Source organism: Lagopus leucura, unplaced genomic scaffold (assembly GCF_019238085.1).
Source record: "Lagopus leucura isolate 7727_CA_CO unplaced genomic scaffold, USGS_WTPT01 Super-Scaffold_100004, whole genome shotgun sequence".
Taxonomy (NCBI): domain Eukaryota; kingdom Metazoa; phylum Chordata; class Aves; order Galliformes; family Phasianidae; genus Lagopus; species Lagopus leucura.
Window position 1 is genome coordinate 69,023,422 of NW_024962264.1, and position 27,597 is coordinate 69,051,018.

The 27,597-nt window shown below is 48.5% G+C and overlaps 1 protein-coding gene across 8 annotated transcripts in view; it reads left to right on the top strand.

Annotated features, from left to right (window-relative positions):
• EXOC6B (exocyst complex component 6B) overlaps nt 1–27,597 on the top strand; it is a 246,067-nt gene that overhangs the window by 103,651 nt on the left and 114,819 nt on the right. For all 8 annotated transcript variants that reach the window (XM_042872008.1, XM_042872009.1, XM_042872012.1 and 5 more), the window contains one exon: nt 6,656–6,724. In XM_042872008.1, coding sequence (XP_042727942.1) covers nt 6,656–6,724 — 69 coding nt within the window. The remainder of the gene's footprint in view (nt 1–6,655; nt 6,725–27,597) is intronic.

Consider the following 27,597-nt stretch of genomic DNA (forward strand, 5'->3'; position numbering starts at 1 on the left):
ATTTAGGATCACCTCCCCATTTAGGATCACCTTCCCATTTAGGATCACCTTCCCACTTTGGATCGCCTCCCCGTTGCCGGCGCTCTGAGCTCCACCCGCAGCTGCCCGGCAGCGGCCGCTGTCCGTGGTGATGAAACGGGGCGGGCGGGTCCCGCTGCGGCGCTTCCCCAAACTCCTTGCCCTCCGGGTTTCTTTTCTCTGGAAAGAGAGCTATTTTGTTTTATTTAATGGGTTTTTCTTCGGTTGTTGATTTTCTTATTTATTTATTTTGCTTTCTTCTGCTTTTTTTTTTTCTTTTTTCTTTTTTTTTCTTTTTTAGTTTTCTTCTGTTTCGTTTTGTTTGTTTGTTTTTTTTCTTACGTTTTTCTCTTTTTGTCTTTGTCTTTTTTTCTGCTGCTTCTCCCCCTCCATCATTGTCTTCTCCCCCCTCCACTGTCATCATCTTCAACCCTCCCATCTTCTCCTCCCATTTATTTTTCCTTTTTGAGTGCACATGGATGGCGGTCTAGGGCCCCCAATACAAGAAAGGCAGGGACCTGCTGGAGAGGGTTAGAGGAGAGCCACAAAAATGGGCAGACGGCTGGAGCATCTGCCTACAAAGACAGGCTGAGGGAGCTGGGTTTGTTCATCCTGGAGAAGAAATGGCTGCGGAGTGACCTCATTGCAGCCTTTCAGTACCTAAAGGGAGCCTACAGACAGGAGGGGAGTCAGCTCTTGGAAAGGGTAGATAACAGCAGGACAAGGGGAAATGGTTTGAAGTTGAGGGAGGAAAGATTGAGGTTGGATGTGAGGGGGAAGTTCTTGACAGAGAGAGTGGTGAGGTGCTGGAACAGCTGCCCAGAGAGGCTGTGGATGCCCCGAGGTGTTGAAGGGCAGGTTGTTTTGGGCCTGGGCAGCCTGGGCTGCTATGAAATGTGGAGGTTGGTGGCCCTGTGTGTGGCAGGGGTTGGAGCTTCATGATCCTTGAGGTCCCTTCCAACCCTTTCTATTCTGGCCATCGTATGATCCTATCATCTGATAATGGAGTTGTTAAACCCAAGGGATCAGTATTTGTGTTACAACTGAGAGTGACTTCAGCCGGCAGCTGAGAACCCCCCCCAGCTGCTCACCCACTCCCCCTTCTGACCTCCAGTAGGGTGGATGAGGTGACAAAAGTGGGACAACTCATGGGCTGATTGTATAGGTGGCTTAATAAGCAAAGAGAGAAAAGAAACCCTGCTGTTGGTGCAGACTCAGTCATTGCCCACATCCCGCCATCAGATGGGTGCCCAGCCAATCTCCAAGCAGTGGACATTTTCTGGGGAAGCAAAACAAAACAATCCACAAATTTCCCCAATATTTCATTGCTGAGCACGATGTATGGAATGTCTCTTTTGTCAGTTTGGGTTTGGTATCACAGCTGTGTCCCCTCTCAGCCTACTCAATAAAAGCACAGTGAGAAGCAGGGAGGGCAGTAATTCACTTAATCCTAGCTCAAACTGGTACAGGTATACACTGTCAATGCTAAACTCTTTGGTGAGGTTTCTGGCAGTGACAGTGCAACATGAATGTTGTTTTCCATGGCTGATGCTTATTTCCACCTTTTCAATTGGTAGCTTGATCTCTGCACCTTCCAGTTATCTCCTCTGTGTAGTGACAAAAGGCAGAGTACTGCTAGGGCAGAGCTTGAGACTTCTGTTTGGAGGACAGCCAGTGGTGGGTGAATCTGGGAGGGAGGAATGAAGGGTTCCTGCCCCCAGTCCTACTCAGAGCTGAAAACAGAATGATATTCAGAGGTGGTTCTTGTGAAGTGTTTGGCAGGAGAGACCTTCTGATCCCCTCCCTGGCTGAATCTGCAAAAAGTGGGTTAAATACAATCCTTTTAATCTCTGGGAAATAATTGAGCCCTGCAGCCGGCTGCGATACAGAGTTTTCCATCGAGGCTGGATGAACTGCTCCAGAGATTTCAGAGTTCCTCCCCCCCTTCATCCAGGAACAGAATTAACAAGAGAAGCTTTGAAAGGAACAGAGGACCAGAAGAGTTTTGCTTCCACTGTTGCATTTATTTTTTATGTAGATCATTTTCTCTCTTGGGCAGCAATGGGGAGCAGTGCCAGCTGCATTCAAGAAGACCATTGTGAGGCGTGGTTCCCCACTCCATTAGAGTTCTGCACTCTGGAGACATCATAGTCCAGACAGATGCTTCACTGTGGTGGAAGCTCCCACTGTAATGAGAGCAAGAGCGTGGGCACAGCTGTAAAGCGAGCTGGGAGATGACTTGAGTTCAGTTTTTATGAATGTCAAGTGGTAGGAGGAGGATCAGTGTTTCATACTGAGCAGCTCCATGGCCTGCTCGGTGTGTGCCAGCTGCTCCCTTTGTAGTGTTCTGGATGCTTTTTACTACAAAGCTCATCCAGATTCTTCTCGTTTCCAGTGACTTTTCTTTTGCCATCCCGTTGAATCCATCACGTCAAAGCTCGCCTGCATTCTCCCTCATTTCTTCTTGTTCCCCAGAAGTCTGGCCAGGCGTTTGTGACGTGGTTGGGTGGGAATGGACCTCCTGGTTCTCCTCTGTGGGAGAGGGAAGGTTGTAAGGAAAGAGTAACAGCCCCTCATCTCTCACTGAAGAACAAATCTACAAATTCCAGATGGTTCTGTGTTTGGAGAGCAAGTTTGGCACCGAGGACATCAGCAGGTGTGAGGTATAGCCAAAACTCATCATACTTCTGGCATTCTTTCAGGTTGACCTGACTGTAGGAGTGTTGTAATTCTCTAGGTGAAGGTGAGAGATTGATGGCAGTTTAGGGAACTAGAATTGGGACCCCAGAGAGGCTCTCTCAGCTTTTCCTGATAAATGGCTGCGTTGGGTGCCATCAGCCTCCACTTTCTGCTTGCTCTCACTAGTAATTCCACACACACAAAAAAACAACAACAAAAAAACCATCTTGGACATGGAGAGAAAACTTTTTGTTCCCAGACAAAGCTGTCTGCCTGCTGTCTCCAGTGTCAGCCAGAATGAGATCAGTCTGCAGGACGATGTGGCAGCTTCCAGTACTGCAATGCTCTGGGCGTCCTCCAAGAGCTGCTGGTACCCAGAGAGATAAGATGAGAATTGTTGAAGGTACACCAAACCAATGCTTCTTTCAGCAGTAGGGGCTTATTTTGTGAAGTGAACACATTCTGAATGTTGGTCAGGCACTGGCAATGCTACCCAGGGAGTGGTGGGGTCACCATCCCTGGAGAAGTTCCAGAACTGTGGAGATGTGGCACTGAGGGATGTGGTCAGAGGGTGAGCTTAGAGGTCTTCTCCAGTGTCTATACCATGTGAAGAGAGCCGGGGTGCTAAATGTCATAGGCTGGACTTGTGGCTGCAGTACTGTGTGTGCATGCGTTCATTGCAAAGATGTTCAGAGGGCTGGAGCATCTCCCCTACAAAGACAGGCTGAGGGAGCTGGACTTGTTCAGCCAGGAGAAGAGAAGCTGCGGGGTGACCTCAGTGCAGCCTGCAGTGCCTAAAGGGAGCTTATAGACAGGAGGGGAGTCAGCTCTGTGAAAGGGTTGATAGCAGCAGGACAAGGGGAAATGGTTTGAAGTTGAAGGAGGGAAGATTGAGGTTGGATGTCAGGGGGAAATTGTTTTCTATGAGAGTTGTGAGATGCTGCAACAGCTGCCCAGAGAGGCTGTGATGCCCCGTCCATCCCTGGAGGTGTTCAAGGCCAGGTTGGATGGGGCCCTGGGCAGCCTGGTCTGCTATGATTTGTGGAGGTTGGTGTCCCTGCATGCAGCGAGGGGGACTGAGGCTTGATGATCCTTGAGGTCCCTTCCAACCCAAGGCATTCTATGATTCTGTGATCTGCACCAGTGAGCCCATGTACTTGGGTTAATGGGTCAAAGTGACAGATCAATAACCTGTGTTTCTGGCTCACGAATCCTGGTGTTTCAAAGTGGATTTTTCTTTCCTAATGAAATAGGAGCAAATGTATCTATGCTTGTGTCATGTCATTACATCAGAAAGCAGCAAGGATCGGAGAATCATAGAATCATAGAATCACCAAGGTTGGAAAAGACCTACAAGATCATCCAGTCCAACCGTTCACCTATTCCCAGTAGCTCCCACTAAACCATGTCCCTCAACACAACACCCAGCCTTTCCTTGAACACCCCCAGGCTCGGTGACTCCACCACCTCCCTGGGCATCCATTCCAGTGCCTGACCACCCTTTCTGAAAAGTAATACTTCCTAGATTAAAGCTATTGTATTGCAAATTTGTATAGAACCAGAACGGAGCATCTCTCATCAGAGACATCACAGAATCATCATAGAATCAATTGGTGTTGAAAAGGACCCTTAGAGGCCATCTGGTCCAGCTCCCCTGCAGTGAACAGGAACAGCTACAACTCTATCAGTTGCTCAGAGCTGTTTCCAGCTGTATTTCTAGGGATGGGGCATCCACCGAGCCATCTCTGGCACATGGTTGTCACCGTGTCAGCTGCAGATGAACATTTACACTGAAAACAAGGCTCTAATGGGTTAAATTTGCTACAGTCAGCATTGAACCCAACTGAAAGTGCTCCTGCAGAAGGCAGGGGTTGGACTGTTTGCAGAGGCTGACAGCTCTGTACTGTGAACGTGCTGAATGCAGGGTTTGGGAACGAGGTCTGCAGAACAGGAGAACCCTGGACAAAATGAATCAACTCCTTGTTCTACAAACTAAAAGGGGGGGGGGAAAAAAAGATTAGGCAGAAGTGGAGATGTCGGAGGAGTAATTGGTTCTGTTGAGGTTTATTTCTGTTTCTGTATGCTTGGGAAGAAACTCAAATAGGTGCTAAAGGAGAAGTGCTCAGCCTGAAGGATGCCCATGTTTCCCTTGTGTTTTGGGGTATTGGGAGAGTTGCATGAGATTCCATTGGGGAAAGTGGATTCCTGTTTGGAAAAGCATGAATGTGCCTTCTCTTTGCCTTAGAAAGCAGCTCTTACTGCCCAATGTGCTGAAACTGCCTGAGATCTGCATTGGTCATGGATTCATAGAATGGTTTGAGTTGGGAGGGACCTTAAAGGCCATCTGGTCTCACTGTCTGGGAGATGAATGGGAATGCTTGCAGAGGCTGAAATGGGTTCCAGTGGCACAGTGCTGCTGTGGGGCTGGATGTGGACAAGGTGCTCCTTCAAACTTCATAGGTAGGATCTCAGCACGAGGTTTGGGTGCTCGTTTTCTCACGAGTGCATTCCAGGTTTTGCACGCAGCCGTGTCTGGGAGCCTTCTAAGTGGATTAGCAATATTAAAATTATTGATGTCTCAGATATTAAGTCTGCAGGAACGTCCAGCGTATTCTTGGTGAGCATGTGTGTGGGCTTAAAAGCTTTTACAGAAGATCAGAGGCTGTGAAAATGCTGCAGTCTGGTTTGAAAGAATTTCTCTGGAGGAGTGAGCTCCATTTTTGGCAATAACCCGATTTCATGAATCTTTATCAGAAATATTTCCCTGCGGGCCGCGTTCAGCTAATGCCCCAAATCCGAGAGGAGCAAAACCTTCTGATCCTGAATTCAACTTGATAGGAAAACATCTGCTGTGACGGTGGTGGGAGGGGATGACAGATCTCCCCTCGCTTAGGAGAGCACAGGGAGCTCTCACATCCATCCCATGCAGCTCCCAATGCTGGTGGTGGTCACTGGGGATGATTGGGCCCGGCGTGTCCTGGCATTCCTCTGCCTTCTTGTAGCCATCTCTGGAGGTTTTGCACTCTAGGATTCCTCAGCCTGAAGTGCTCTAAAGAAATCCCCACGTTTCCCTTTCCAAGCCTGTTCTGCACTCCCCTACCCAAAGCCTTTGCTGCTCACCCCAGGTGCTTTGGGCAGCGCTGGTGGAGATTGGCATGCCCTCATCCAGCCACAGCTTTCTCCCTGCTCCGTCCTACCTCCTTTTTAGCAAAATGCCTCTTAAGCATAATTAAAAATAAACACGTTTCCCAGGCCTGTCCATTGGGCCCTTTCATCTTTCCCCTTTTTTTTTTCCACCGCATGTCAACAGAACACTCCCTTCCTCTCTGGATTTTGGGGGAGAAGGAGGGTTGCTTTAGCTTTATGCCTTGGCCAAAAAGCTTAATGCTGTGTTGGCTTCAACATATCCAAAGGACAGAAGCTTCTTGTATGCAAATTTCCTCTCTGATCTTCCTCTTACCCTCTCTCCTTCTGTCCCACCCTTCCAAACTGTGCTTCCTTGTCCCTACCAGAGGCTCACTACTGCTGTTGAAAGGTGCTGGAGTCTGTGTGTCTTATTATCTCAAAAAGCAAAAGAAGAATTCGTGTTTTTAAAGAAATCAAACTAAAAATACAGAGAAAGGCTGTTGTTGTTATGTTGCATGGGTGCCAAGGGTGCCTAAACTTATACGATCAAAATTAAATCTCTGCTGAGCGGGTTAACAAAAGGATGCAAAATGAATGTGATTTCAGAGGGAAGCTCAAATGGAACAAAAATGATATTCAGTGATGGTTTTCTGCTCTGAGAAACTTGTAGGATTGTATGTGCACATATGTAGACAGGTGTCAAGAATCGCTGCGATTGCTGCAGCCCTGAAATCTCAGTGCATCTCTCAGCCTTGCAGACCTTTGAGCTGCAACTGATTCTCATTGGGGTGGGTGGACCTGCACCTCGTGCTGACCTCCTGCTCTCTTCCAGGTGCCTGGGGCCCAGGAGCTGGTGGACTTCTCACCCGTGTACCGCTGCCTGCACATCTACACCGTGCTGGTGAGTGAGCCCTGCTGCTGGCAGCCTGCTGAAACATAAGGGGGTATTTTCTCCCATTGCTGCAGTCCTTGGGTTTGCAGGCCCAGTGCTTATACCTTTGGCGCAGATTCATCCTGAAAGAACCCTCCTCTGACCTCAGTAACTTCATTATTCAGTGCAAACTGAGAGGTTGAGGGGAGAAGTGGTTTTAGAGCTCTTATTTGTAGCGCTTTGGAGAAGTTTTGCTGGAGTTATGCTTGCTGCTGTCCAACCAAACCCCAAGTGTCACTGTGCCACGTCCAGTTCCCCAACAGTTGGGCTTTTTCTCCTTTACAAGCACTGGAAAATGTGTCTGGACTGGAGGTGCTCTGTGCTTGCATTTGGTTGCTGGCCAAGCCATTCTGTGATAAGGTGACCTTTGTAGCTTGCACCTTGACTTTTAATTTTCAGCACACCTTTGGCAATGTATGAGCCATGCAGCATACAAATCTCCCGACCCCCAAACCTGTGTTCCTTAATGCATCTGTTCCTTAATGCTGGTAATGTCTTCTGCTGAGCTCTCCAAGGCTCTCTCCTGCAGCTGGGCAATGGGAAGCCAGGCAGCACATGAAAGCACAGCTCTGTTAGCAGCTTTCCTCCCCTTCCTCAGCGGAGCCAGGCTTGAGAGAGCATTGTTTTTAGAGGCACTTCTGAAAGACAGGCTCTCCAGCAAGGCATACAAACGAATTTGCAAAAGGAAAAGAATTGTCATAAAAAACATTTATGTAAAATCTTTTTTTTTGTGCCTTCATCTGTTAATAATTATGTAATTTGGCTCCATGGCCATGATTCTGTAGCGGAATGAATAAGTTAACCTACCCAAAATGTGTTACTCTGTTTATCTTGGACAAAGGCTCCCACTCAGAGCCGGCACTGGAAGCCCGGTGCAGGGAGTGTGCTAATTGAAGATTACAACTGGGCTGAAATGCTTTGTGCCTTTCAAAGTGTCACTTTATTTGGAGAAACTTCAGTGAAGTCTATGTATAATGAAAACAGCCTTAGGAATCCCATTTGTGTAGCTTACAGGTTGTTTTTTTTTTTGTTGTTGTTTAATGCAGGGGTATATGCCTGTGTAATTATGCATAGTGCTCTTATGGGAAGGGTGAGGAACTCTCATGGTTGGACGTAGCAGTTTTGTGCATTGGAAAGGTTCACGTTTATGCAGTGTTGTAGGCTTGGGGCTCAGGGTGCCACTGAAATTTTGTTGTTTCTCCATCTTGTTCCTTTGCTCATTGCCTTGGAAGGTGATTGGTTGTGCAGCTCTCCAAAGCGTATGAAGGAAAGCCAGGCATTGTGGCCAATGCTCTGCAGCAGATCATAGAATCATAGACTGGCCTGGGTTGAAAATGATCACAATAACCATCCAGTTTCAACCCGCTGCTACATGCAGGGCTCACCAACCAGCAGCCCAGGCTGCCCAGAGCCACATCCAGCCTAACCTTGAATGCCTGCAGGGATGGGGCATCCACAGCCTCCTTGGGCAACCTGTTCCAGTGCCTCACCACCCTCTGGGTTGGGTCCTGTCCTCCTGCACTGAGATCCTTCGGTCCTTCTCCTCCTCCCTCTCCTATTTCAGCCAAAAGCCATGGTAATGAGCAGAGAGAAAAGGTGTGCTGGTGAGATAGGAGTAGAACGAGGTGAGCCCCCCTAGAAAAGCCTCCTGAAAAGAAAATTGCCCTTTTTCTGACCTGTGCTCAAAGCCTGAGCTGGCTTTCTAGGCCCAACTTGAGCTGAACAATGCCAAAGATCCAGCGCGCGTCGAGGGAAACGACCACATCAGTGTCAGACGGAAGGATCATAATGTAATAGTTACCAAAAAATCCTAATATTTGTCATTTACAATAGCGTTATCTAAATGCTTGGCCTGCAGTTAAAAAGGCCCACGTTGAATAAACATTGAGATATTTATTATTTTTAGTGAAATCGACCTTCCAGTCACCTCGGTTTTATGGCTGTGCTGCTTATAAATTCCCAAAGGATTATTTGAAAAATCCTACTCATATCTGCCAGCCTTATCAGCAGGGCAGAAGTTCACATATTGTAAGGCGAGGTCAGCCTTCGGTCATGGTCTTACAGACGGGGCCAGGCACCTGTAAATCCTTCCTTCAGCAACCAAGGCGAAGTACAATATCAAACGGCAGCGAGACTTTTCCAGGAAGCGCTGAACTTTCTCAGGAAGGGCAGAGGAGGGGGAAAGAAAGTGAACAAGGGTCAGGCGGTGGTTAATGGAGAGCTGGGCCTTGGCGCGGCAGGACGGGCTCCGGTGGGATGCTTTATGGGGCCATTCATCGGCGATCCCGTGTCGTGTGGGAAATGGCCCTGGAGACGTTGTCCCGAGGAACACATGGGCGTAGGGGAGGCTTTGAATCCTTGGAGTGATGGAACAAAACGTTGCAGGAGCGCGTTGTGTCCTTTGTGTTTGCTGGATAAGCTTTTGTGGCTTCGTTCAGCTGTGCGCAGTGATTGCTGTTAGCCCTTAGGTTTCTTGACTGTCGTGTAAGGCTTTGGAGTTTTGTCCCTAAATGACAGGTTCTTACCCAGACTGTGATTTCCTTATGTGACAAATGTGCATTGAGTTGCTTTATATAAGGCTTTACAGCTGAAGTTTCGCGTTGGTCTGAGTCGCTGGCCGTTCAGCAACTTTGTATTTCAGTGGGCATCCTGGTAGCATTGAGAAATGCACAACATCCTTTTATTAGGAAGAGAAAAACAAAACAAAAAACAAGCAAAAGCACCTGGAGAAGGCTGGGACTGTTAGAATCATTGAGTATTCTGAGTTAGAAGAGACCCACGAGGCTTATGGAATCATAGAATGTCCCAAATTGAAAGAAACCTATAAGGATCATGGGATCATAGAATGTGAAAGAGACCCATAGGGGGCATGGAGTCATAGAATGTCCTAAGTTGAAAGAGACCCATAGAGGTCATGGGACCTTAGAATGTCCTAAGTTCTTTACAGGGAGAGTGGTGAGGTGCTGGAACAGCTGCCCAGAGAGGCTGTGGATGCCTTGTTCATCCCTGGAGGTGTTCAAGGCCAGGTTGTTTGGGGCCCTGGGCAGCCTGGGCTGCTATGAAATGGGGAGGTTGGTGGCCCTGCGTGTGGGGGGGGGGTTGGAGCTTGTATAATCCTCAAGGTCCCTTCCAACCTGAGCCATTCTAAGATTCTATGAATGTCCCAAATTGGAAGAGACCCATAAGGATCATAGAATCCTAGAATGTCCCAAGTTGGAAGAGACCTATAAGAATCATTGAGCCAAACTCCTGGCTCCACATAGAACCGCCCAAAAATCAGACCGTGGGTATGGTGGTCCTTCAGAAGCCAGGAACACTGTATGAAGAAGTAACAGAGAGAGGCAGCAAGGTCAGGGTGCACACTGTGGCTCCGTGGACAAAGTTGGCTCTGCTTTTGGCTGGGGTTGAGTGTCAAAAACCCCTTTGGTTTGGGTAGAGCAGCGATGAGCTATTTGAGGACATTCCTCTGAAGAGGCTGCTGGGCTGTTTTGTATCAGGTACATCTTCTCTTTGAGTTAATAGAGAAGTTTGTTGAAAAATGGTGATGTTATTGTATAAAGAAGAAACAAGGAGATTTCAGTGCAGCGATTTTGCCATTGACGTTTTTATCTTTTATGTTGTCTTTGACGAAAGTCTATGTAATGCTCAGGTTGCTTTGATCGATATCCAAAATAAATTAGGAAAGGTGAGGTTTGGGCCAGATGGTTTATCTGCTGGAGCATCTGAACAGCTGTTGGAAGCCTTGTATTTCAAGGCCAAGACATGGAATTGCTTTGCTTTACATAACATGAAATGAAAAGCAGTTTTTGTTTCATGTTTCCCATAAGCTGTAGCGAGTCAGAAAGCAAAGAGCGAACGGAGAGCAGAAAGGAATTAAAGCAGAAAGAAAGAAAGGTGAGAAAGGGAGGATAATTTGCAGGCAGGGCGCTCCCAAGCCGTTGTCTGTGGGGCAGATGAAAGTGATTCAGGTCGCTGGAGCTCCTGCTTCAGCCCCTGCTGCTGCCTGGTAGCGCTCAGGGTTCGTCTCAGCGAGGTGTTTTTCTCTTGTAAAGGTTTATGCTAATTGGTAACCAATTACTTTGAGGTTCTTCACATGTTGGTGAAGACACTGGTATTGACGCTCCCAGCTCTTTGATCCGAGCTACAAAGGGGTCATTTTAGGGTAAAGAACAAGTGTCCAAAAAAAACCCCCACCGACAACAAGAAAAAAAAAGGAGCAGATTCTGATGTAAATACGGGTGTAAAAGTGGAGCTGCCTCGCAGCTGATGGAGTATTTGTGGAGAATCCCAGAGCTGGATAATTTAGATAAATAGCAGCTGACAGGTATTTACTATAAATTTGTCATATCTCACCACTGACGTTTTTATCAGCTATATTGCTTCTACCCAGAGCCCCTCTGACCCTAAGCTGCTTTGATGCACGAAATGCATTAGGAGAGGTAAGAAAACGTAAAGCAAATTGAAAAAAAAACCCAAAATAAGCCTATTTAAAATACTCAGTATGAAAGGTCTGTGGGGTTCCTGTAGTAAAATACACGCAGCGTGCTTCGGCTGCGCTCTCTTGGTAAGTTCTGGCTTGCCTGTTTTAGGGATGGGGATGATGTTCTGTGTTGTCTTCACCACGCAGAGCATTGGGAGGAGAAGCCAGGGCTCGTGTTTGCTTCTGGCTGCGGTGGGTTGCTGTGTTCTGACCCCAGAACCTTCCCATACCTCTGCCCCAATGCAGCCTCTCTCGGGCACCGAAACGTTTGTCCTTTAGCTAAGGGTGCAAAACAGCTCAAGTTCTTCTTTAAGGGGTGAGAAAGTCCCTTATAGGAACCACGACTCAAATAATAAGCACTCCCCAACCTTCTCTCCTTTTTTTTTTCCCTCTCTGTAACTCTAGAGTTGTTTCTTTTATTTGATACTGAAATACGAACCGTACCACGGAAAGTCTGTGGCTTTACTTCTATTTTGGAGATCAGGGTTGTAAAGTTTTTCCCTCTGTGTCCTTGGGAACTTAAACAGCTTAAACTCCCCCCCCTCCTCCGGGGGGGGCGGGGGGGGGAGGCAATGGAAAAAATTTCCTTCTTGAAGTCTCTGGTAACTCCTTGTTCATCTCAGACACTTTGCAGATTGTCCCATCGCTCTGTCCTGGCGTATCTCACTGTCTGCTGACTTGGCTGACCCACTGGTGCCTGGTGGAGTTAGATAGCTATAAACACAGCACTGAGATCATAGGGAAAGGCTGAGGGTGAGACACTTTGTGCACCGCATTGATAAGGACACAGGAAAAGCCATTAGAGTGAACTGGTGTCAGTGACCTGTGATAACCATTCTGTACTACGTGCTAATGGACCCTGGGTAGTGTGTCTGTCTGTAGTGGCAATAGATTTAACTTTTGTAATTGTCATATTGCTCTTTTAACCCTGTGACCTTATTACCCATGAGAAAACCACTTGGCTTCGATCAAAGAAGCAGCAAAGAAATCAGTGTTCATTCTAAGCCGGCTAGATATGATCACAGGCAGCCTTGATTCTTAAAATATTCAGCTTGGAAAACAGACATGTTAGGAGGAGGGGAAAAAAAAACCCATACGTTTACTACAATAGCCCGGATGCAGACTGCTTGTCACCTGAGGTTACAGCAGCCCTGCTTTCCCAAGGCTTTGCAGAGCTCTGCCTTCGTTTGCTGAAAATGTACTGATAGTTTACACTGAGTTCATTTTCAATCCCTTTGCAGTTATAGTGGCTAAGGGAAGAAAGAAGCTGACTCTGTTTGTCCCAGCTGTGGGAAGTGCATTGCATCCGCTCAGCATTTTGTGGGGTCGTGGAGGATGGATTCCTATACAGGGTAGGGGGGCAATCAGAAGGACCCGTCCACCCTCTGCTCACAGTGAGGTTGGAGCAGGTTGCTCAGCTCCACCTGCCAACTCTTGGTGCTCATCCTCAGAGCTGCTCCCCAGCCACACTGGTGCCTGGTGAGGGCTTCTTCCTCCCAGGCGTGGATCTTGGCATTTATCAGGCTCCCATCTCACATTGAGACCCCTTCTGATTGCAGTCCCACTCCTCACTGTGTTGACTGGTGCTCCTCAATTTGGTGTCGATTGCAGAGTGGCTGGGAATGTTCTCTGTTGCCTCCTCTGAGTCACTGATGGAGAAGCTAAGCAACTTAGAGTTTAGAACCAGGTGATCGAATCCAACCCATTCTACACTCCTGAGGCAGGATGGACCCTGCTGGGGTTCTCCACTTGTTACCAGCTCCCATTTGGGGTACAAACTCCAAGCCATGGCCCTCAGATCCTGACCACCAACCCAGTAGCCCATCCAGCTTATTGCTCACCACATTGGGCCATCCCAACTGAGATGCAAGAATAATGTGGAAGAGCACGTCAAAAGCCTTGCTGCAGTCAAATCAAAGGGCATCTGTTTGGATTGTGCAAGCATAGGAAGGTTTTGCTGAAGGTTTCCTCCATTTCCTGGTGTTGGGGCTCAGAAGGGACCCAGGAGTGTTGGGAACACGCCTCAGCTACCCTGTGGTGGTGATGTCCAGAAGTGGTGGTATCTCAAAAATAACAAGCGATAGTGATGGAAGTGCACTAATTTGCCAAGAATGTCCCTGGAGAGTGCTGAGTTTTCTAAGGTAAAGCTCAATGTAACAGAATGGGAAGGCATTTCTGTTCCAATTCTTCTCATCCTCCAGTCTCGTAATAGACTCATAGTAATTAAGACTGTAGGAGACTCCTGTCTTGAGGTCACATCAAGGATCACCAAGCTGCGTGCTGTTGAGTTTTGAGGATCTCCAGAGTTGGAGGCTTCCTGACCTCTCTGGGTCCCAGTTATGGTGTTTAACCACCTTTGTATCTTTTCCCCACTGTTACTAATTTGAATTGCCCTCTTTGTATTTTGTCTGTCCATTTCCAAGAGGAGTCTGGCTGCATCTATGCTGTCATCCTGCAGTAGATGCCTCCTCGCCTTCTTTCCAAATGGAACCAACCCAGTTTGCTCCTCCTTTCCTCTTAGGCCTTGTTATTGCTCCTGAAGAAAAGGAAGCAAAACCAAACCAACAGAATTTTGTGTCCTAATGCCAAAAAGTGGAGGAGGAGCTGAGTCCCAGCTATGAGTCCTGCTCATGGGCTGCCCTTGTTGGCATTGCCAATATACTCCGTGTGTGCAGATCACTGCAAAGCAAAAGAGACAAGGTGTGCATGGAAGCAACACTGGGAGAATATACTGTCCCCCTTCTTACCTTGTGCTGCAGAGCGTATTAGAAGAATATGATAGAATATTATAGAAAAAGAGGCATGGGGAAAGGTTTTCCCATTGAGGATTGTTGAGCTGTTGGTGTTAGCGGAGCTGTATGTTTTGTACATAAATGAACCCCAGGGAATTATCATGTGCTGACCAGAAACTTCATGTCGTATTCTTTCTTTTTTTTCCTAAGAAGGGAGTGCTTGTGGGGGTGGAGGCTGTAAAATAATAAGCCCCCATGCTTTATGCATCTCGCTCGGTGCACAGCTGCGGGTTGCTGTTTTCCTGCTATGTACGTTGTTTCTCATCTTAAAGGCCTGTATGCAGCGTATCTGGGAAATGATTGCCATCCTGTTTTCAATAAAACCCCTTTTTTATGAAGGGTCTTGAGTTGGCTGGACATTAATTCTCAATCTGTTTACAAATATTTGTGCAGGAAAGGGTGAGCAATGTTCAGGACAGGCTTGTGACGCATATACCCACTATTTCAGTCCTTTGTTCAGGAAAATGTGGAAACAAGGCAGAGCCCTCACAATGAACAAATGCTGCCTTCACATTCCAGGAGTACGGTGGCTTTGTCTGGGAGGGGGGAAGAAGAGAAGCATGCAGAACCCAAAAGTTGCTTCAGCTCCTTCCAGTACCTAAAGGGAGCCCATAAACAGGAGGGGAGCCAAGTCTTTGAAAGGGCAGATAATAGCAGGACAAGGGGAAATGGTTTGAAGTTGAAGGAGGGAAGATTGAGGTTGGATGTGAGGGGGAAGTTCTTGACAGAGAGAGTGGTGAGGTGCTGGAACAGCTGCCCAGAGAGGCTGTGGATGCCCCGTCCATCCCTGGAGGTGTTCAAGGCCAGGTTGTTTGTGGCCCTGGGCAGCCTGGGCTGCTATGAAATGTTGGTGGCCCTGCATGCAGCAGGGGGATGGAACTCAATGATCCTTGAGGTCCCTTCCAACCCAAGCCATTCTGTGATTCTATGATGATACACTGGAAACCAGAAAGCAGGTTTCATAGAGTCTTGGAAAGGTTTGAGTTGGAAGGAACCTTCACAAGTCATCTAATCCAACTCCTTTGCAATGAACAGAGACACCTACAGCTAGAGGGACTTCATTTAGTGAGGTTCTGGCACAGGTTGCTCAGAGAGGCAGTGGATGCTCCATTAGACACCCAAGGTCAAGCAGGATGGGGTGCTGAGCAGCTGATGGAGCTGTGGGGGTCCCTGTTCATTGCAGGGAGTGGGACAAGATGGCCTTTAAAGGTCCCTTCCAACTCAAACAATTCTATGATTCCCTAAGTCTGCTGCTCACTGACACTGAGCAACTCACCAGAGCTGTTATGAGAGCAGGGATTTGTCTGTTGCTTTTAAATCTTGTTTTCTGCCTTACTCCCTCCAGCTTCTCTAAAGCCTCTTGTCTCAGCAATGGCTATGGGGTGGTGTTGAAACGCTTTGGAATCCTTCAGGATGAAAACTATTAGGAACAATGCAGTCTGAAAAGTTGGGCTTGTGCCTTTTAATAATTTATTTCTAATGTTAACCAAAGAATATGCAGAGAACTAAATACCAGACTTTTTATTGCTGTAATAACTTAGGTATGCCACAGAGCATGTTTCCTACAGCTGCTGCTGGGCAGGGAGCTTCCTACCATTTCAGTGTGTAGAGCTTACAGCTGAATGTGTGCACGCTGACTTGTACAGGTTGTTGCCCTGTAGGATGATCACTGTTGTGTTCCTTTCACAGCATCATAGGATGAGATTGGAGGGGGCCTCTGGAGATCACCTTGTCCAGCTGCGTTGTGGTTGCTCAGGGCTGTGTCTAGTTGAGCTTCAAATGTACCCAAGGATGGAGATCCAGAGCCTCTCTGGGCAACTTGTTTGGTCGCTTTAGAGAGGTTGTGGAGTCTATTTCAGAGCCCACCTGGACGTGATGCTGGCCAGCTAGGTAACCCTGCTGGAGGCAGAGGGTTGGTCTAGATGATCCCAAGCAGTTCCTTGTAACCTCAACTATTCTGTGATTCAGTGTAATAATGGTACTTTTGCTAAGTTGATTGGAAATTCCTGCTTTTCAGTTTGTGCCCGTTACCTCTTGTCCTGTTCAGCTTGGTCATTCCCTACTTTCCCTTAGGTATCTGTGCATGTATGTCAGGTCCATCTGAGCCTTCTCACCTGCAGGCTGAGCAGTGCCAGCTCTTTCACTGTTTGTCAGGTTCCCACATCCCTCAGTGTCTCAGTGGCCCTTCGCTGGGCTCCCTCCATCAGCTGCACACCTCATGTCCTGTGGAGCCCAGGCCTGGATCCGGCACTCCAGATACATCAAAGCAAGAGGACCTGGACCTGCTGGCAGCACTTTGCCTATCTCAGGAGGCAGCTGGCATCCTTTGCACAAGGTCATCTTGCACAAGGTTACTCAACAGGTCTGGTTGGTGCTGAAGAGGAGGAAGGAGAACAGCTGTTCTGCTCTAGTGGGCCAAATGCTGGTGTTTGCATGTCAGGCTGTATTAGTGTAACGCAGCAATGTAATTGCCTGTCATGTTGGCTCCTTGATTGAACCATTTTCTTCAAACCTGTGATTATTGCACATGTGTTGGTCGAGATGGACAGAGCTGAGATCTGCTCAGAGCAGTGGTCGTGATGGATTCCTGCAGGTTGGGGTGGCCCTTACAGCATCCCATGTGCCCGTTTGAATTGCTTAGTGCACATCATTGCCTTAAAACCGTGGGTCATTGGGATGGAAAACCTGCAAACAGGTGCTTGCACACAGCATCCTTCCCATCGTGGAGATGTATGGAATGCTGAATCTGCTCCCACAGTGGCACGTGGAACAGGAGGTCAATTTATTGGGCTTTCTCTTTTTTGTACTTCTGCCTTCCCTGACTATTCCCCAAAGTTCCGAGCTGAAAGAACGAAAAACAAAGGCACAGGTTTACTTTTCCAACCCAAACATGTTGTGGAAGAGCCTTAGGAACGAGCAGCATTCTTTCCCTTGAGGACAGCGTGCAGAACGGGGGCTTTTCTGCTCTTCTGAGTACATGCTTGAGTTCAGGGAGAGCAAAACCCAGGGAGCTTTGAGCTCAAATCATCCAGCAGCACAGCACCATCTCCTAATGGAAATGTCCACATTTAGGGACCTTTTTTCCCCCTGTGAGTCTCTGTAATCAGCACAGAATCCTGTCTGCCAGGTGATCAGCTCTCTGGTAGGAGGCACGGAGCTTAAAGCACCAGCTGGTGAAAAGGCAGTGAGAAACAGCTGAGGTTTGCAGATGACATTTTCCTCATTGCTTTTTGCCTCTTTTTCCTCCACCTTCCTCTTCCCTTGCCTCCTTGCTGTCCCCCTGGACCCGCTTTCTTAAGGACTCATTCTGCACTGTTCTTCACACGAGTTTCTCTTGTTTTCTCTGTTTAATTGATGGGAGCTCTTGACAAGAGCTGATTAGTTGTGAGGATGCATCCTTCCTTGCAAACCTTGTGACCCATTTCCTTCCTTCCTCGGGACCAGGGCGAGCTTTCTTCTGTGGGCAGACATTTGCCTCCCAAAGGCGTTGTGCTTGGTGGCCTTGCATGGAAGACTCCATGGGCATGTCCTGAATAGTTTTGTTTGTTTTCCTGACAGCTCATTCATTATAAAGTTTTAATGAATTTTAAATACATTCTGAAAGAAGAGCTTGTGGTTAGAAGTTCTCTATGCGCTGGAAGCGTAGGGCTGTGCTTTCCTTTGCAGGCAGGGCGAATGGAAAGCAAGCATATGGAGAAGGCACATCCCCCTGCATTAACCTTGCAGGTCACCTGGAACCAAGAGGGGAATCGCCAAAAATGCAACCTGAAAATATGAAGGCGCTGCCATTTATAATGAGGCAATATCTGCCTGCATCATTGCTTTGTAACTTTTGAAACTATGACTTAAAAAGGAGGCGGGGGGAGAAAGGGAGCTGCGACGCAGAATGGAAAACACAGGCTACTTGTTCAGTCAATTCAGTTTAGGTCAAATGTAGTTATGAAAAACAGATGATTGCTGGTGATGGAGCTGCACTTTGACAAATATCCCATTGTTTGAGTGCGCAGTGATTTCTTTCGAGCATTACCCGGCGTGGGGCTCAACCATTGCCTTCCCCTACCTCAGAGCTGTTGGTACGGCAAGGCAGAGCTGTCTGTTGGCTTTTTGGGAGGAGGGATGGCATGAAAGAGACTCTGGATGCAGAAAGGGGTGTAGTTCCCACCGTAGCTCACTTGGGATGTTCACCCAACGTGATTCTTTCCGTGTCCCCTTCGTGTCTTGTTCTGCAGAATTAAAGATTTATTCGATGGGTGGATGCTAATATTTGTCTGGGAGAAGCTCCTTTATGTTGTGTATTTTAGCCTTATGCAGCTTTATTGTGTATTCTTCTGTGGTGTTCCCTGCAGAACATTCAGCTTTTATTCAGGTTTCTCAGGCAGGGCTAGTAGAATCACAGAACCATAGGATGCCTTGGGCCGGAAGGGACCCCAGAGATCCACATGGGTGGATAGCGATAGGACAAGGGAGAATGGTTTTAAACTGAGACAGGGGAGGTTTAGGTTGGATATGAGGAGGAAGTTTTTCACTCAGAGGGTGGTGAGGCACTGTTACAGGTTGCCCAAGGAGGCTGTGGATGCCCCATCCCTGCAGGCATTCAAGGCCAGGCTGGATGTGGCTCTGGGCAGCCTGGTCTGCTGGTTGGTGACCCTGCACATAGCAGGGGGTTGGAACTGGATGAGCATTGTGGTCCTTTTCAACCCAGGCTATCATCTAGTTCCAAACCCCAGGGGCAGGGCCCCCCACCAGCTGAGGCTGCCCAGAGCCCCATCCAAGCTGGTTCTTGGGATATGAGGCACTAATTCTGGATAACTAAGTTGGGCAACTCTTGGCAAATTGCAGCATCTGAAGACATTGTCTTCCAAACAGATGGAAGCTCATCCATAAGATGGAAGCTTATGACCCAGTGTGGAGCAGTTGTGTCCATGGGGATGCTGGGCAGAGCAGGTGGGTCGGATGTACATGATGGGAGGTGCATGCAGATGACTGGAAAGTCTGAAAGCAGAAACGAAGCTGATAGAGAAAAGCCATTTAGTGCTAAGAAAAGGTCTCTTTCTATCTGTCCTTGGAGCAGTTTCAGGAAATATTCCATTAGATGCTGGGAAGACCAAAGGGCTGTGTTTGTGTATGGCGCTGCCCGTCGGCGTAGCTCTCAGAAACGTACACTGTTAGGTGATGTATTTTGTCATCTGAAACCACAACCAAAGCTATTAGAAACAGAGAGAAATGGGGTTTGTTTGACTCATTATCACTGTCGCTGGTCTTCTGGGTCCGACCGTGTGTTGGATCTCCTATTGTGCTGCTACCCCTTTCGGAGATAAACTTCTGGCTATTAATCTCAGCAGAAGATTACACTGCCCAACAAATCTCCATTTGTGCACGTTGCTTTGCGCTCCTCTGGAGCAGCATTAGCTGCAAGGAGCTGTGAAAGCTCGAGCTGTCATCTCAGAGAAGTTTAATGTCCTTCTCGCCTTTTACAGCTCAGCGTTGCTCCGCGCTTCACTTCATTTGTCAGGCACAGCAGCTCCAAATTTGGAGGCCTTCTTTTTGTTTTTTTTTTCCTTAGCTCTTAAAATGTGAAATTTTTAAGATCAGCAAAGGCCCTCAAGGGGGATATTTTAAAGCATTGGGGTCTTTCTGCACGTTCCTTCTGGATGAACGTATCTATTTTTAATATCAAGAATTGATTTGGTAAATACAGTTTCGAGAGCGTGGCCATGTGTTTGGTGTTTTATGCGTGTGGACCAGCTCTCTTTATGAGGATGATGTGATGTGAAATGTCGTGTTAGACTGGGGCAACATCTTCTGCTTGGTGTAGCTTAAGGGAGAGCTGTGGTGCTCAGTCCTGGCTCAGCAGGGTAGCAAAACAAATGCTACGTGTGCAGCACAAACGGAGAGCCTCGCATTGCCAAGCTCTTGTTAAATGAACCCGGCAGCTCCAAACCGATGACTGAGCAGTTGCAAATAAACTTTATTTTCCTACCGTTATTAAATGGAAAAGAAAACACATTTCTGGTTGACATTTCAGCCTATTAAAATGGGATAGAAGTGGAATTTTGCATCTTGGAATACTTGGAAGATTGACCGGGGCTGCTCGTCTGTCACGTGAGGAGTGTGCATACACATGCAGGATGCCTTCTCTCCTGGAAGGTCATCCTTTGCCCTGCAGAGGTTAAATTCCTCAGGGAGGAACAAACTTCTAAGGGGATGCTGTCCCTTCTCCCCTTGCAGAGTTACCTGAAACTCAGGATGCGGTGGGAGATGCGATGTGAGCTCTCAACACGAGGCCAGGCCTGTTCCTTGTGATTCTGCTGTAAGAATCATCTGAATGGCAGCAACCATTTGTTATGGGTGTAGGGATTAATGTGCTCTCTTTCTTCAGTGTACTGTAGAGTCTGAGCACGTGGCCTCAGTCCTGCATCCCATCCTTCCTCCTGGACTTTGGGTTTTGGTGGTGGTTGGACCTGGGCTGGCATTTGGGGAGGGATGAGGTTTTTGCACTCTGTAGACCAGCAGAGCAAATGCTGTGTTAGCTGTAGGAATGGGCTCTGTTGGTGGGAAAGAAAGATCCACCAAGCTCTGGATGTGCTGGTGGGAATTGTGGAACCAATAAGATTGGAAAAACCTCTAAGATCCCTAAGCCCAACCTGTCTCACCGTGCCTATAACCACATCCCTCAGTGCCACATCTCCATGGTTCTGGAGCATCTCCATGGATGGTGACCCCACCACTCACTGGGCAGCTGTGCCAATGCCTGACCACTCTATTGAGGAAGAAAATTCTCCTAATATCCAAGGAATGGCTTCCACTTTGGGGTGTGAGCAGCTCCTGGGCACTGCTTTGGAACTGCATGGAAGACCTCAGAGCTCCAGTGGTGCAAAAGGTTTGGGTGACGTTAAGATTTCAGAGTGTTTGTTTTACATTTGGAGGAGGTGAAAATACTTCAAGCTGCTTCACAGAACTGAGGCTTCTGCTCTTTCAAACTTGGTTTCTTTCTTGGTTATACAAGTGTGTGAAAAATATGAATGAAGTGGAAGAAAAGGAAATTCTTTCCTGGATTTGAGCAATTGAAGTGCGCTTTATCCTCATTTTCTTGCCTTCTTTTTCTGCAGTTAGAAGGATTAGCCAGGCCTATTTAGTTATTTTTGATGAAAGCTTAGATAGCTTACAGGCTGCTCAAAAAGGCTGTGGATGCTCCATCCCTGAAGGTGTTCAAGACCAGGTTGGATGGGGCCCTGGGCAACCTGGGCTAGTGCTGGACCTGGAGGTTGGTGGCTCTGCCTGTGACAGGGGATTGGAACTTAATGATCCTTGGGGTCCCTTCCAACCCAAGCCATTCTGTGATAGCTGTGCTGTTCTCTCAGTTCCGACTTCTGAGGCTGGAGGCCAAATATTTGGGAAGGTTGGAATCCTGAGAGCTGAGTGAGCAGCGGGAGCAGCTGTGAGTCTGGGGGAAGCAGAGATAGGAGCTACCTGCCCCTTTGCACCATGCTGGAGGAGCAGCTGTGTGCTGGCAGCTTTAGTCTCCCCATGTATTCATGTTGTTTTCTGTTCAGATTTCAAAGCAAGTCTTTAATTCTCTGATTTTTCATGTTGTCAGCAGCAAGTTTTCTGCAGCTACAGTGATGGATATTAGGAAAAAGTTATTCTTTGAAAGAATGGTTGGGCACTGGCACAGCTGCCCGGGGAGTGGTGGGGTCACCGTCCCTAGAGATGCTCCAGAGCTGTGGGGATTGGCACTGAGGGACTTGGTTGTGGGCATGGTGGGGTGGGTTGGGGTTGGATTTCGGGATCTCAGAGTTCTTCTCCAGTCTTCATGGTTCTGTGATGGTTTCCCAGGCCAACAAAATGGGAATCCCATTCTGTGTGGTTCCGTGGCACTCTGGATTTCTGCCTCTGGTCCCCCCCTGCTTCCTGGTTTTGCTGCTTTTGTGTTGGAGCAGGGTGCCAAGTCTTGCTCCTTGGGATCATGGGATGGGAGGGAGGAAGGAGAGGAAACTGGCATCTGCTGCTCTTCCCCCTCTGTTTCTCAGTTCCATGATGTTTAACTGAGAAGACGGTGTTTTGCTCCACCCCAAATCACTCAAGCCATACGACCTCACGCTTCTCACCGCATCAAATTTTCCTCCTGTTAGGAAAAGGGAAGCAACTATGGGAGCTCAAATTGGCTCCAGGTACTGCGGGGAGCCAGGAAGAGCCCATCTGCAGGTCTCCCTTCCCTTGGGCTCATCCGAGCACGTTGCATCCCTAGCAAAACTCCCTGGGGCCAGGAGCTCCTCAGGGCTCACCTTTCAGCCAGCACAGCCGGCTGCCTGCGCTCCCAGGTCAGAGGTTGTGAAAAGCAGCAGTCAATTAAAGCTTTATGAGATGTAGCTAGCAACGCTCCGTAAGCAGCCCGCCAAGTGAAGGCCGCTAATAAAGGCCCTTTGTTAAGGTATTTAATAAATTAACACTGTGCTGCAGCAGGGAAGGGCGGGAGGTGATTACACAAGCCAGGCTCGTTAATCAAACTGTTTGCCCTCTGCAGATGCACGGGTTGGGTTCCCTAATCTTCAGGCAGCAGATTTTTTGGGAGCTGTGGCCGCTGTTGGCTCCAGGACAGGAAGTGCCTCACCGGGTCACGCCTGGGCCAGGCACAGAGTGGGGACACGCCAGGACAAATGGGCTTTTCTGGTGCAAGTAAACAAGTTCTGTGTTTCAAGAGTTGCTTAAACACTCCGCTAATGATAAAACAACTTAGAGAGTCATTGGGGATGGAGGAGACCTCTGGAGATCGCCCAGTCCAACTTCTGCCTAAAGCAGTTCCCCGCAGGAGGTTGCACAGACAAGCATCCAGGTGGGTTTGAATATCTCCAGAGGAGACTCTCCCACCTTTCTGGGCAGCTGTGCCAGGGCTGTGTCAGTCTCCAAGTCAAGAAAACATTTCTTCCTCATGTTCAGATGAAACCCCATGGGCTCCAGTTTGTGCCCAGCGCCCCTTGTCCTGGCACTGGGCACCACCAAATGGAACCCAGCCCTGTCCTCCTGCCCCCTGCCCTTCAGACACTGATCAGCACTGCTCAGATCTTTCTCAGCATTCTCTCCTCCATGTGCACAGCCCCAGGGCTCTCAGCCTGTCCCCACCAGGAGGTGCTCCAGGCTCCCACCAGCTTCGCACCTTCCTTGAGGCTCTCTGAGCAGTTTGCAGTCTGCCTGGAGCTGGGCAGCCCAGCACTGGGTGCAGTGCTCCAGTTCTGCCCTTCCACAGAGCGGAGGGGAAGAGCACCTGCCTTGCCTTGGTGGCCACACTCTGTGCCATACACCCTAGGGTTCCACAGGTCTTGGCCATCAGAACGCCCTGCTGGCTCATGGTCAACCATTGGTCAACTGTTAGTCTACTGTTGGTCAATGAGCTTCTTCTGTGCAGAGCTCCTTTCCAGCAGGTCAGCACTCAGTCTGTGTTGGTGTGTGTGGTTATTCCTCCACAGGAATAGAATTCTAAGCTTTGAAGGGACAGCGTGGCCCTTTGCAGGCAGTAGGGACGCATCCCCATCTTTGGTGGGCACGGGTTGGTGCTGAGTCAGTGTCATTTGCAGTGCCATCTGCACCTTGCCTTGTCCCTCCACACTCATCTCTACGTGTTTTTATTCTTTTTAATCCATTCATTCATTTTTACAAAACCTCCTCCCCAGCCCTTCCAAACTTGAACATTAGAGGGCATCTCCTACTCACGCTTCATTGTTTCTTTATTATTATTATTTTCTTGTTTAGTCTTAATGCAGCTTAATCTATAGGGCTGTCTTTAAAAGGGGGAAAAAAAAAAGCAAATAGAGCATTGACCTGCTGTGCAAATTAGCCATATGGTGAAGTGTAATATCCCGCTGACCCTCATTATCGTGCAGTATGAAAAGCTCTCTCCTTTTCACATACAAGCATATTAAAGTGGCCTTTTCAGCATTTTTTTTTTCCATATAAAACTGTCTTCACTCCCCTGCCCAAGCAGTTAAAAGGGAACTCCAGCTGCAGCCAGGAGGGTGAAATTAAAGGCTTTACCCTCATCTAAATGGAAAATTGACATCGCTTCCTATAGGCAGGGCTGGGGAGCTGTGTCCCCCAGTGGTGAGGTGATGGCCTGATTTTGGGGAGGAAGGAGTCTGCTCTCCTTTAAGGGAAGGGGAGATCCCACCTGGGTTCCTGCTGCCTGAATACCTGGTGCTGGGTTTCTGTGCTACCAGGAGCTCAGCTCTGGGACGCTGGGAGCATTGCCTTCCACCGTGCCCATGAGCCTTCCCTCGCTTGGCGGCTGCCGTGTTGTTGAAGACCTGAAAATGCATCATTGGCTTTGTGCTTGACTGACTTCTTACACTGCAAACGGTGTCCTGGGCTCCATCAGAAGAGGGGTGGCCAGCAGGGACAGGGAGGTGATTGTCCCTCTCTGCTCTGCTCTTATGAGGCCCCATCTGCAGTGCTGTGTCCAGGTCTGGAGCCCCCAGTACAAGAAAGATAGGGAGCTGTTGGAGAGGGTCCAGAGGAGCCACAAAGATGAGCAGAGGGCTGGAGCACCTCCCTACAAAGACAGGCTGAGGGAGCTGGGCTTGTTCAGCATGGAGAAGAGAAGGCTGTGGGGTGACCTCAGTGCAGCCTGCAGTACCTGAAGGGAGCCTACAGACAGGAGGGGAAAGGGTAGATAACAGCAGGACAAGGGGAAATGGTTTGAAGTTGAAGCAGGGGAGATTTATGTTGGATGTGGGGGGAAAGTTCTGTGCTGTGAGAGTGGTGAGGTGCTGGAACAGCTGACCAGAGAGGCTGTGGATGCCCCGTCCATCCCTGGAGGTGCTCAAGGAATGGCCATAGACTGAAAGGGGAGGTCTAGGTCAGAAGTGAGGAGGTTGGAGGTGAGGTGCTGGCACTGCTGCCCATCCCTGGAGGTGCCCGAGGCCGTGGATGGGGCACTGGGCAGCTGTAGGCACGCAGCCCATAGCAATGGGGCTGGAAGATCCTTGAGGTCCCCTCCAACCCAACCGTGCTATGATTCTGTCACTCTGCAGCTCTCATTCTGCTGGTGGCAGTGGTCAAACGTGGGGTGAGGCTGCTGTGGGGCAGCCACAGGGCCCAGCCATCCCCACACTGCTGCTCTCTCTTCCCCCCACGCAGTTTTCTGGTTCACTTTATCTTTTTGTTTTCGGTCTGGAGGTGGTGTTTACAGTAAACAAGTGGTTCCAAGGAGCTGAGCCTTTTTGATCCCAGTTCAGCAAAGCCCTCTCAGGCTCTCTTTGGAGCACCTGCGTGTGTACCCCTGTGTCTATGTGAAATCCTTTGGGAATATTTGTGCTTTTAAAGTTAAGCATCTGCTTGGGAGCCAGTCTTCTTTGTGTCTCATTAGTGATTACCACTTTTCTCTTGTTTTGTGGGATCTTTAGGGCACGTTATGTTCCGAGCTCATCTTTTTGCAGCTTGTTTCCAGCTTGCACTCACATTCCCAATGGGTTCTTTAAGTGCCGGAGGATTGTTTCTCCTTAAAACAAACTGCCCATCTTTGGTATTCTGGAGGTTGCTTGCAGGATTTTAGAACTTAGGTCATGTCCAGAGGGCTGTTGTGATTCCCACTGGGAGAGGGGTGATACGCATGGGTCTGATTTTGTGCATGCCCTTGAGATTTGGGGGCTACAGGCAGGGAGATCCAGGTTTGATTGAGGGTCTCTTCAGTGCTGATGCGACGCCAGGTGTTATTTAGCACCCGTGCCTGAATGAAAATGAAATGCTGTCTGTGGGGGCAAGTTTCAGACAGGTGAGGGGTGACAAATTGCATCACCCTTGCTCAGTGATGTGGAGGAAAAGGAATATTCTGTTATTTCCTGAATGGGACTGAGATTGGCTAAATCCCCCCAAGTGGGAGCTTGACCCCAGTTCCAGCCCATCCTCCTTACAGGACGTGATGCATTGGAAATGGCTGGTGATCAGGATGTTTTGGAGCCTAGGCTTGGAAATAAGCCACGTGTGAAACTACCTGGAAGCTTCAGAACCTCCGTAGCCTGTTTGTAAAGCCTGTTGTTTCCAGGGTGGGATCAGCCAGGTTGGAAGGGACCTCAAGAATTCTCCAGTTCAGTCTTGCTCAGAGCAAGTCACCTGTGAGATCCAACGTGGTATTTCAGGCAGGTCTTTAAGTTCTCCAAGGATGGGGACTGCAGAACCTCTCTGGGAAGGTTTTGGTCATAACTAGTCAGAATGTCTCTGCTTCATTTGTACCTGCTGTGTCTCCTATTGAGCACTGCAATGAAAAGCCAACCTGGTTCCATCTCCTCAGTAGATACTGTAGATATGGGAAGGCAGCTGTTAGATCCCCAGATGCTTTTGGCTGCCTTTGCAGCAGAGGTGCAGTGCTGATCCATGTTCAGCTTGCTGTCTACCAGAACTTACTGTCTTTATCCACAGAGGTGCTCCTCAGCAGTTGTCCTAAAGCAGAGGTTTGAGGGCTCTACCTTTTCCTTGTTGAAATTCATTGCATTCTAGTTGGCTCCTACCTCCAGCCTGCTGGGACCCCTTGGACACTGGCACTACCCTTGAGCATAAGGATGTTGATTTTTTCCACAGCTTGGTGTCCTCTGGAAAGCAGCTGAGGCCACATCCATTGCCTCCTGGAAACAAAAATGTTAAGCAAGACTGGAAGGAGCTCCTTAAGCCAGCAGTGTGCTCTTGCAGCTCAGAAGGCAAATGGGATCCTGGGCTCCATCAGAAGAGGGGTGGCCAGCAGGGACAGGGAGGTGATTGTCCCCCTCTGCTCTGCTTTTATGAGGCCCCATCTGCAGTACTGCATCCAGGTCTGGAGCCCCCAGTACAAGAAAGACAGGGAGCTGTTGGAGAGCGTTAGAGGAGCCACAGAGATGAGCAGAGGGCTGGAGCATCTCCCTATGAAGACAGGCTGAAGCTGGTGACCCTGCACACAGCAGGGGGTTGAAACTGGATGATCATTGTGGTTCTTTTCAACCCAGGCCATTCTGTGATTCTATGATTCTATGATTATACTTCTCCACTTAATATAGGCCTCCCTATAGAGTATGACCCATTTATCCCAACCCTCATGTATTTACCCCATGTCATCCATACTGACACCTTAACTCACTGTTTTAGATTTTGGCCGCTCCACATTTAGTTCTTGTGTACAAGGAGCTGGTTGAAGGCAGACTTTTAATAGCAGTAGAATGCTGATCTGCTTCTAGGGTGTACAGGTGGTTGTATAGGAACAAAGCTGCTGGTTTGTGTTGCATCTCACCTTGCTCTTGTAGGATGCTGTCTCTCTCTCTTTCAAAGGTGAGAGAATTCCCAAAAATGAGTGACTAAGAATTTTTGTGGACCAAATTCAAAAGAGAATGAACAAGCAGTGAAAGTTTGTGGGGTTGCCCCTTAGACTCATTAAATGCTTGAAATCCAGAGGTGTTTTGAGAGCAAATGATGGTGGTAGAGTCTTGTGATGTCGTCTGATGCTGCTGGGTGGATTTTGGATGGCTCTTCCTCTTCCTGCAGCCCTCTGAGATTCCAGAGGTGGCACTGAGCTTTGATCATTTGCCTGAGCATCTGGGCAACACTCAGATGTGTGG